At 36.8% G+C, this 11,396-nt stretch overlaps 1 protein-coding gene across 4 annotated transcripts in view; it reads left to right on the top strand.

The window, feature by feature from the left end:
• Positions 1-304: 304 nt before the first annotated feature.
• Positions 305-11,396, top strand: part of LOC120092142 (DNA-directed RNA polymerase I subunit 1) — a 32,157-nt gene continuing 21,065 nt past the window's right edge. The window contains exons 1-10 of one of the 4 annotated variants that reach the window (XM_039050356.1): positions 305-1,043; positions 1,313-1,358; positions 1,513-1,577; positions 1,838-2,007; positions 2,419-2,578; positions 2,694-2,987; positions 6,700-6,954; positions 7,027-7,197; positions 7,699-7,861; positions 9,803-9,993. In XM_039050356.1, coding sequence (XP_038906284.1) covers positions 1,560-1,577; positions 1,838-2,007; positions 2,419-2,578; positions 2,694-2,987; positions 6,700-6,954; positions 7,027-7,197; positions 7,699-7,861; positions 9,803-9,993 — 1,422 coding nt within the window. In that variant the 5' untranslated portion in view covers positions 305-1,043; positions 1,313-1,358; positions 1,513-1,559. Of the gene's footprint in view, positions 1,044-1,312; positions 1,359-1,458; positions 1,578-1,837; positions 2,008-2,418; positions 2,579-2,693; positions 2,988-6,699; positions 6,955-7,026; positions 7,198-7,698; positions 7,862-9,802; positions 9,994-11,396 lie in introns of all 4 variants that reach the window. The other 3 variants (XM_039050355.1, XM_039050354.1, XM_039050353.1) reach the window with 3 other exon arrangements.

The following is an 11,396-nucleotide window of genomic DNA, read 5'->3' as shown; positions in this document are numbered from 1 at the left end:
GTATTTGTTGCATGGTCACGAAGTTTGATACATCAAACAAGGCTAAAATTGGTGGAATGAGGACGATGTAACGTTCAACACATTTTATACAAATTGGTGGAACAAACAATTTTATTTAGGTTGGTGAAAATATGATATTTCATTTAATTCTTTCCCCTTTAATATAAGGAAAAGTAAAATCAATTGTGATATATAATAAGATAACATGCATTTAATTTACACACTGTTATAACCGACTATTATAATAATCTGCATCCCAAACACAAATTATTATGACCCAAACTATAATAACCTGCACACCAAACACAAACTATTATACCACATACTATAATAATCTGCACTCCAAAGATAGACTGTTATAACACAGACTAAAATATAATTTGCACTCTAAACACAGACTATTATAACACACAGACTATTATAATCCACAGACTAACATTGACTATTATAACTCACTCAGCGCTCCAAACACCCCCCTTTCAAGGGTATTTTTCAAATAACATTCAACACCTACATGTAAAACAAAGGATTTTTTTTAATCAAAGACTGAATAAAATGGATCACGATTTGTTTGCCAGAATTCTAAAGATTTTTCTTTTTTGAGATTTTCTAAAATCAAACCTTAGAAATATGCTATTCACACCCATTTCTAATGAGTAAGAGGATGACCCTCAGCCCAATCAAAAATCAAATAAGTAAAAGATTTTAAAGAAGAATAAAGAAAAACAAAACCTAAAAGGGAAAACCTCAGCCGCCTTCCTCACCCGGCCCCCATTACTTGTTAAGTTTCTTCTTCAGATTCTCCGCTCTGCACCTCGCACCGTCGCACGCACGCCGGCCGCCATTCTCCTCCGTTCTTCAGAACTCCACAGCTCCCTCAGTTTCATACTTCGCACACACGTACGTCGCCGTCACTCTCTCAGTTTTTCCTCCACGGCTTCCCTTCAGATGAGACCACCACCACACCAGCTCAACCATCCGAGATTCTGAAAGCTCCACCGCCGCCGCCAGTAGCAACTTCGAGTTCGAAAGTCCTCCAAAAGGTATTTTATTCGTTTGTTTTTTTTTAAAAAAACGACACCTATTCTTGGTTTGAGAAAACACACACACAAAAAAAAAAAGAATCGGTTTTTGATTTTCAGCGGTTCAGTTCGGTTAAGTGGTTCGCATGTCTTATAAACCGTCCAAGTCGATTCAATCTTTGGTTTTGCTCGTAACCGGATCGAACCGAACCGTGCACACCCTTGTATCCTCGCTTTTCCCTCCACTCTTAACTATTGACGCCGCTGACACTTTTTGTCATACGTTTCAGGTCGCCGTCGTCCAGCGCTCACTCCCGGCCCTGCTTCAACCTCCTGGTAAAGAACTACCCTAAATTAGTATAAAGGAAACCTTGTTTCCTTTTGGAATTAGTTTAAAAAGACCTGTTTTTGTTATTGCTATAAAACCCACCTAAAGTTTCAAGCGGTGAGTGTTCTTCAAAGCTTAGTTGTTTCCCTTTCGTCTCTCGAGAACGCCGGCTGTTGAAGATTGAGTAGTTGGAGTAGCTTTTCACAGCCATGGCTCAGACCACAGAGGTACTAATGCCTGTTTCTCTCAATCGCTGTTTCCTTCTGTTGCTGTACTATTGTTTCTTATGAGAGGATTTGAAGTAAAAACATAGTTGATTTTGAAATTATCTTCCTTGTATCTAATGTTTGATGTTCTAAGCTTCTACCGATGAAGGTGAGGCCATTGCTAGCTGTAGAACACTTTTTATGTTGGAAAATTTAGCCCTGTGGTATGTTAGGATGTTAAAAAGTAGTGTAGGATATTTAATGGCGATAATTTGTTGCAGGGCGCGTCTGAGTCGGTCAAGATGGTAGCCTTCAGCTTCATGACTAATGAGGAGGTTCGTAAACATAGTGCTGTAAAAATTACTGCACCTATATTATTAGACGGTATGGGGAGACCCGTATCTGGTGGACTCTATGATCCCGCAATGGGCTCTTTAGACGAGACAACACTGTGAGTATCCCGGGTGTTCTTTTCTACCTCTCTTCAATAATCGAATGTTTGCATGTCCCAACCGATTTTCTATATCTGTGCTTGTTGATGAACTTTTACATGCTTGGCTTCACCTATGAGATTATTTTGTGATGCTTCCCGTTCATAGGCTATAGGCTCAGAAAATATTATATTAAGCATACAAGCTGGTTTTTCCTTTCATGATTATTTTTACATTTAAAATGAGGCTTACGCCTTGCCTTTCTGTGAGAAAACACCTCAAGACCGCGTTAACCCTTTTAAAACATTGCTTTTAGCTACTTAGCCACCCTACATTTTTTTTAATCTAGTGTTTTGAGCTTGACTTGTATTCTAAGGTTTATTTATTCTGTTCAGTAATTTTTTTATTTGGTTGGTATTTTTTTTATGCAGTTGCAAATCTTGCGGACAGAGGCCTTTCTATTGCCCTGGTCATTGTGGTCACATTGACCTCGTTTCACCTGTGTATAATCCCTTGTTATTTATTATTCTCCATAATCTTCTTCAATGTACTTGTTTCTCTTGCCACCATTTTCGAGCTGGTGCAAATCAGGTAAACATACTGTTGTAGTGTAAGGATGTAGCTAGGTAGAATATATCCTAGTTTCGTATACCCTCGTTTTTCGTCTTCTATACATAAACAATACTTGCCAATTTTTCAAATTTAGGTTGAAAAATGTAAAACTCTACTGGAGCTTATTTTGAACGGTCAAGTTGTTGAGGCTAAACAGTTGAAACAGTCGGAGGACCAGACGGAGGATTCGGAGTTACTAACTGAGTCTTCACATTCAATGTATACCGATGAAAGGAAGAACATGAAACCGAAAACATGGACTTCTCTTCAATTTTCTGAAGCCATATCAGTTGTGAATAAATTTTTGAAGCACAAACAGAAAGAATGCAAAAATTGTGGAGCCAAAAATCCTAAGATTACTAAACCAACTTTTGGTTGGCTTCACATGGTATTTCTTCTTACATGTCCATTTCTTTAAATTCTGACACGATAATGGATTCGTAGCTTTACCATTAATTCATGGGCATACATATGGTTATACATGGTTGCTCTTTCTATTATTGCTTATTTTACCAACTTTTTGATTGTGGTATAACTTATGTCAGATTATTTTATTTTTGTTTTCTCCTCTTTTCCATCGTTCTTTGGTCCTTCTTTGTTTAATTCCTTTTTTTTCCCATCAATTTCTCTAAATGAAGGATGCTAATGATATCATTCACATTTTATTAAAAAATAGTACAAGTATTTTTATGTAGAAAAAATATTATTTCAACGACAGGCCCAAGAGGTGGGTGTCTTTACATGGAAGGAAAATGATGATGACGATGATTATTATTTGTGATAAGAAACAAGAGGGATGCGTTATCACCAAAAGAAGACAAAAAACAACCCAAGAGAAGGGAGAAGAGTAAACCATCATGGGTTGACCGAGCAAGGGACATGACCTTGATAAAGAACGAAGAGGTCATGAATTCAATCCATGGTACCCACCTACTTAGGATTTAATATCCTACGAGTCTCCTTGACACCCAAATATTGTAGGGTCAACGGGTTGTCCCATTAGATTAGTCAAGGTGCGCGTAAACTGGCCTGGACATTCACGAATATAAAAGAAAAAGAAGGGGGAAGAGTAAAGAGAGAACCCCCCACCGGCCCACCCAAAAGAACTACTTACAAAAAAGGCTTCCAATCCGATAGGATTAAAGAAAGGGGGGTAATTACCAAATAAATCATTAGAACTATGACAAACCAAGAAGCATAAAGCTTTACATAAGCCCGAAAAAAGATTAAGGGGGTATCTTGTCTTTGTAATTCTTTTGTTATGTTTCAACCAAAGACACCAAAAAGGAGTTCTTGAAGGAAAGGACCACAATATCCTAGCAAAGAAAAAGCTTGATTAAGAAAATGACCAAACATTTGTTACTCTTAAAAGTTATAATACATTAATTGATTATTTAACGGCAATGGGAAAAATTGACCATGATAAATACTAATGCCCTCGACAATCTCTGAGGCGCATGGAGCTTTCTTCACAGAGAGGCAGATTCTTGAGCTGGCTCTTATTGCCAATGGAGCCTTGAGGACTATAGAGCAAATAAGGAGAGTTATTTTCAAACTTGATTTGAAAGGCTTATGATCATGTCCATTTGGGACTTTTTGGATAAGATGATGCAGAAGAAAGGTTTTGGGTATAAATGGAGGAGGTGGATGTGGGGATGCATTAAAAACGTGAATTACTCTTTCCTCGTTAATGGAGCCCCAAGCTTCTAAAGGTTTAAGACAAGGAGACGCTCTTCCTCCTTTCTTGTTTATAATTGTCGTGGATGTCTTAAGTCAACTTATTTTATGGGGTGTGGAGGGAGACATTATTGAGCCTTTTAGAGTTGGTGCTGATGCGGTTGCCTTGTCTCATATGTAATTTGCTAATGATACGATGCTTTTTTGTTCTGGAAATGAAGATTCCTTCATAATCCTTAACCATATGGTGAGATTTTTTTGAGCCATGTTTGGGCTTAAAATCAATAGGAGCAAGTGCCAAATCTTGGGTATTAATTGTGATCAGGCTAAGCTAAGGAGATGGCGGATGTGATTGGTTTCCTTCCTTCATCTTACCTTGGCCTTTTGTTGGGTTGTAACTCGAGGGCTGTCTTTTTGGGACCCATATCTGATAAGATTCGTAAGAGGTTAGCTATGTGGAAGAAAGGTTTTTTCCTCCAAAGCTGGTAGACTAACTTTGATTAGATCGGTGCTTAGCGGCATTCCCATTTATTACTTTTCCTTGTTTCGGGCTTCTAGTCCAGTTTGCAAGAACCTCGAGAAGTATATGAGGGATTTTCTTTGGAAAGTGGTGGATGAAGTAAAGGGTTCTCATTTGGTTAGTTGGGAGGTTGTTGGCGCCCTGTAAATCGGGGAGGGTTGGAGATTGGTAAATTAAGGATTCAAAACAGAGCTCTGTTGGCTAAGTGACTTTGGTGTTTTTCCCTTGAGCACGAATTCTTGTGGCATAGGATCATTATGAGTAAGTATGACACCCATCCCTTTGATTGGGTGGTCAAAGGGGTTAAAGACACACTGAAATTTGTGGAAAGATATTTCGCTTAAGCTCCCCTCTTTTTCTCACTTGGTTCGTTGTATTGTGGGGGATTGTAAGGATGCGTATTTCTGGGAAGCTTGGTAGGTGAGGGATAATCCCCTCTGTTTTGCATTTCCTCATTCTTATCTTTTGTCTTTAAAAAATCATTCGGTCTTTGATCTCTTGGTTTGGTTGGGAAATTTTATGTACCTTTCTTTCAAGTTCTGTCGTCATTTGTCCAATAGGGAAACGACGGGGGTTGCCTTTCTTCTTTCTTTGTTAGATGAGTGCAATTTTAGGGTTGGGAGAAGGATATTCGTGTCTGGAGCCTTAACCTGAGTGAGGGCTTTTCTTCCAAGTCTTTCTTTAGGTTATTGTTGGATTCCTCCCCCATTAATGAATCAGTCTTTGATGTGGTCTATAGGAATAAGATTCCAATTTCCAAAGAAAATCAAGTTCTTTACTTGGCTAGATTTGCTTGGTCGGGTGAACACTTTAGACAGGCTTGCTAGAAAGATGACCTCGTTAATGAGTCATTTCTGCTATATCCTTTGTCGGAAGGCAGAGGAAGACCTGGATCATTTCCTTTGGGATTGCTAGTATGCAAGGTCTGTGTGGAGTTGTTTCTTGTAGGAGTTTGATGTTCATATTGCGGCCAAATGGATATTTGTGCAATGATCGGGAATTCCTCCTTCATCCACCTTTCAGAGAGAGGTGGTTTTTCATGATTTGTTGGGATATGTACTGTGTTGTGGGATATTTGGGGGGAAAGGAACCACAAATGGTTCAAAGATTTGGATAGGGACCCTTATGAGGTTTGGTCCTTAGTGAGATTTCATGTTTCGCTTTAGCCTTTGGTATCAAATCTTTTTTGTAATTATTCTCTTGGTAATATCTTACTCAGTTGGAACTTTATTTAGAAAAGGTGTTTTTGTGGGCTTGTTTTTTCCGTATGTTTCTTTCATTTTTTTTCTGAATGAAAGTTGTTGATTCTACAATTATTTCTCAATGAAAGTTGTTGATTCTATATTAAAAAAAAAACTACTTCCAATAGATTCATCATATGAAAGTCAGAAGTTTTTCTGTTTTTTTTTTTTTGAAAAATACTTTTTCCTCATTTATTGCCGGGAGTGATAATTTTACTTCCTAATAGTTGAGTGTAACGGTGCCCTTTTTGATATAAAATAATGAACCATACACTAAATAGCGAAGATCTTCATGACACATTTTAGAATGTTCGTTGAATGGGAAGGAGTAAGTTTGGAAACCGTATCGATCTTCTCTATCTAGTGAGTGGAAACTTTGTATGATATGGTTTTTCCTGTTATTACCCACTTTCAGTGTACATGGTTCCATAGGGGAATAAAAAAGAAGAAAAAGATAGTTTCATACCCTCTGGCAAATATTGTATCTTGAATAGTTTGTATTAGGTATTGATACCTCGCTCATTCAATGACTTCCATATCGGACAGTAGAACTAATTTAATAGATGAATAGAGTTGATGTACTTGTTTCATTGGAACCATTTATTTAATTGAAATTTTGTACCCTCTTCTTGATTTCAAGTTCTCCTTCATGGTGGATGCAGAGTCGCTTGGCTGGAGCCCATAAAAGGGCCAATGCCATTAGAGGTTGCAAGCCTGTGAGTGTAAGTAGTGGAACTGAAGGAATATCCTCGCTTGAGGAAGAGACTACAATTTCGCACCCCACTGTTATCAATATATTGGAAGGAGATGCATTTGATGACACTGCAACCAAGGCCCCTATAGAAGATTCTGAGGAAGTTCCCCCGGAAATTTTCATGCAAAAGAATTTCTCCTCAGGACAGTTGATGCCATCTGAGGTACTGCCAGTTTATTTTGTGATTGCAGGTCAAGTTTTCCCTTTCCTTATCTTTATATCATTTTTTTAATAGGTTAAAGATATCATGAAGCGTTTGTGGAAAAATGAAGCTACTCTTTGTTCCTTTATTAGTGATATTCGTCAGCAGGGACATGGAAATAGGGCAGGCTATTCCATGTTTTTCTTAGAGTCTGTTCTAGTCCCTCCAATTAAGTTCCGCCCCCCTGCAAAAGGAGGTGATTCTGTAAGTATACTTTCCCTCTCTCTATAACATGAATGATCAAGGGTTTTGATGAATGGTGATCACTCATTTGGTCGTCCCTTTTCTTTTAGGAACTGCTTAAGTTGATGCATGTAAATGAATTAAACTTAGTAGATGGAAATTGACTTAAATTCAAAGTTTTTGATGATAACTACGACATCTCTTGTTCCTTGCAGTGGGCCTTTTTTTTGCCTGCCCTCTGAGGCATTCTTTTTCAATGATATTTTAAAGGGACAATGCATCTGATTGCTAGCTTTTGCATTTCTCCTTATTAATAAAGTAAAGAGTCTTGTTAAAAACAATCGTTCAATTTTTAAATGGTTTTGAGAATTAGGATTGTGAGGCCTTGTATGTTTTACGCCTGTAGTACTTTCCCAATATTAACCTTCAACGTTTTTTTCCTTAACCCAAATCTAATTGATCTATCTACAAGTCTACAACTATATGCTCTCTTTATGAGTTGCTGCTAATTCGTGTTCTCAGGTAATGGAGCATCCTCAAACAGTGTTACTGAACAAGGTGCTACAGTCCAATATATCATTAGGAAATGCTCATGCTAACAAATCGGAACACTCAAAGATAGTGAGGCTATGGATGGATCTTCAACAATCTATCAATATTTTGTTTGATAGCAAAACTGCAGCTGGTATGCACGTTTATCTATGTTAAGTTTTCTATGAAAATTTTTGTCCTTCAATTTATATCCGGTGCTCCAATTCTCAATGTATGGCTTTAGTTTATTTTCTAAATAACAGAATTGTTCATTGATGAAAAGAAAATTAGAAAAAGAGTATCAACATAACACAAATGAATTAAAAGCTAGAAAAAATACCCAACCCTGAACCCAACAGCCTTGAAAGAGAACTAAAAATCACATTACTAAACAAAGTCAAACTTGTTTTCTATAGGAAGAACAAACATTTCATTTGATGAGGTGAATTGGTTATAAAAAAGCGAGGTCCTATTGATGAGATAATTATAAGAAGCTTGTCCATGAGAAGTGATGGTGGAGAGGCTGTAATCACAAAAGGGAGTAGTTTTACTCCAGCACATTGCCGAAAAGATAGTGGAGTCATAGAAATTGTCGAACATTACATATAACAACTGTCTAACTTAAGAAATTGAAAAAACTTGACAGACATTGCTTCATTTTTCCAAAAATATATCTGCTTGCAGCTTCATGATCAACCAACAAATGCCAACCTGCTTTTACAAAAAAAAGAACCCCAACAAATGCCAACTTGGCGTCTTTTCCTTTCCCAGATTTGAATTGAAAATTTCTTTTTAACACTATAGGCAAATCCTGGACACAAGCCACTTGACTTGGCTTTGATAAATGGATTTTCATGTCATCCTTCTTTTTTTTTTTTGGGGGGGGGGGGGTGGTAATTAAGCTCTTCTAAAAATTTGATAGGCTATATTTATTTTCTTTTCTCTATTGTTGGATAAAACATATTGACCAAAACAAATGTTTCTTTCTGCAATAATTATTTTCCGTCGGGTTTACATATTGTGTTTATCAGTAATCACCCTGGATCATGTTTATGGAGAAGCTTATGATAAAGCAAAACTGATGCACAATGTGATGGCCTTCAGATTCTTGAATAATATCTGTATGAAATGTAATTCTGAGAAGGTCGACCTTAGTAATATGACAACCCATTGAGAATGAGAATAGGTTAATCAACTGTCTAACGAACGACAAAACTGACTGGTCAATGAACCTCCAAAATCAAATCGAACCAATAGTGCTCATGAACTTATTTCTCTTTTAATTTTTTTTATTAGGAACAATTTCGTTGGTGTATGACATATATAAAAAGAGGGGATGAAAAGTTCCAAACCAATGGAGTTACAAAAGCATCTTCAATTGGACAGAAGAAAGAAAAAGGATCAGAGAAAAATAGATGATTTAATTTACACCAAGTGTAAGAAAAAGAATACTCTAAACAAAGACTGGATAGACTTTTAACTTTTTCTTTGGATTCGGAAGCCCCACGATTCCTTTCCTTCCATATGGACCACAAACAAATTTCTGGTACTATGTTTTATGAAATTGATCGAATCAATGCATGTTTCTGAAACCAAATTACTCTGACTTAGTTTGGTTTGGCTTTTTGGTTCTAGCTTGCATCCTTCTTGCTATTACCTTACTTGAACAGTATCTGTTCTATAGGTTGTACAACTGTATCCTTGAGTTCTGAGCTTGCATCCTTCTTGCGGGTATACTTTAGTGAAATAAATTATAGTAACTTTAAATATAGAGAAGGAAGAATGCTGAAGTTGGGGATCTTTTTTGCTGGGTATATTTTTTGTCACTGTGAGATATCTAAATAAAAAGCCACCTTGTTATAATGAAATAATGCACAGGTCATCTGGCATTTTGCCAGTAATTGAAAAGATCTGCCTGACCGTGGTTACAAAATTATTGTATTGATGATATTGCAGTTTTGCCACTAATTCCATTGTTATTGATATTAATTTTAACCTAGTAAATCATGTTTACTATTCTTGGTAGTCTGACATTGTCATCTCATAGATGGTATACTACATGGCTATAATGGTGGCCATGCTTTCTTCATGGCAGGTCCAGGCAAAAAAGATGCTTCTTTGGGAATATGTCAGTTATTGGAGAAGAAGGAAGGCATGTTTCGTCAGAAGATGATGGGAAAGAGGGTTAACTTTGCATGCCGATCTGTCATTTCACCAGATCCATACTTAGCAGTTAATGAAATTGGAATCCCCCCTTATTTTGCATTGAGATTAACCTATCCAGAGGTACTAATCTAAACAGCATTCTACTTATAGTAGTATCGATTATCCTTAATTGAATATGGTATGTAGTGGTTTAAGATTAGACTGACAAGTGGTGATTGATAAGGTGCGGCAACATGTGGCACAAAAAGAACAGATTAGTTGTAGATAACTAGGGGAAGACAAGCTAAAAAATTTTGAACCAAAATGTATTTTGCTTGCTTGCGTTGCCTGCCTTTGTTCAGTTGGCCTACTCTCTTGTGCCATTTATTATGCTAAATCATTTCTAGTTAGTCTAATTAGTTTGTCAGGGCAAGACAATATTGGTAAAAATGACTTATTAGATTCAGAATTAAAAGTTTAAGGTTGTAATGAAAAAAATCAAGTTATTTTGTTCGGGTATGGGGATTCCTTTTGGAACATTTATCTCATATTTTACAGATAATGTCAAGTCTTAAGGTTAACAGGAGAAATGCCACGGGAAAGCAATTGTAACGAAGGCAAATTTAGAAGATGTGCTAGTTCTTTTGTGTGCAAAGTCAGCTCTGTTCCTCTTTATATAGGTTTTACCATTTGGCCTGGCACCATCATTTTGGAATTCGATGGTAAAAAAGGTTAAAAAAAGTATTCGTTGTGGAAACTTTTCTTCTCTTTTGGAGGATGACTTACTTTAGTTTAGTTGGGGTTGAGTAACTACATTCCTTTTTACTATCTCAATTTAGGGTTCGAGGATCAACCTGGCAAGGAAAGATAATTATATGACCCATGAGGACCTATCTTTAGGAAGGAGTGGACAAAAGTTAAAAAAGTTCTTGAGGACTTTTCTTTAGGAAAGGACGGGAGGAAGGTGATGGGTGTTAGGATACCCACCTAACAAGGACACTCAAGAACACAAAGAACAAACAAAAAACATTAAAAGATAGAAGTATATTGCAATATCTATAAAGAAATTGCAATATACCTCAACACATTCTAGAGGGCTGAGAATCTTTTACCAAATTCTCCAAAGAAAATCCTACAAAATTCTTCATACCTTCCTCTCAACCCATTCCCTCTATTTATAACTAAAAAGTCCTAACAAACCTAATAGCTAATTACTAATATGCCCTCCTAATAACTATATTAATATTCTACTAATAATCCTAATATTACCATAACAAGGGGCCTTACAATGGGTATTATTTAGTGAATTAGGGCGTGGAAAGTGGGTCGGGGATAGATAATTTGGCCGTCGAAAATAGCTCTTTTCTCATGGTAGTTTTCGAAGTTTCATTTAGAACCTCATGCTTTGTGGCATCAAGTAATTGTATGTATGAGTTACAGACTTACAGTCTAGTGATTGAGATTGGTTCAACTTCTAAATGCACATTTAGAATTCATGGAAAAAGATCATTTGGTTAGCTGGGCTGTCGGAAAATCTATGAATA

The sequence above is a fragment of the Benincasa hispida genome, chromosome 11 (genome assembly GCF_009727055.1).
Source record: "Benincasa hispida cultivar B227 chromosome 11, ASM972705v1, whole genome shotgun sequence".
NCBI classification, from domain to species: domain Eukaryota; kingdom Viridiplantae; phylum Streptophyta; class Magnoliopsida; order Cucurbitales; family Cucurbitaceae; genus Benincasa; species Benincasa hispida.
Note: the sequence above shows the minus strand (reverse complement) of the source record. Positions and strands in the feature narration are given on the sequence as shown.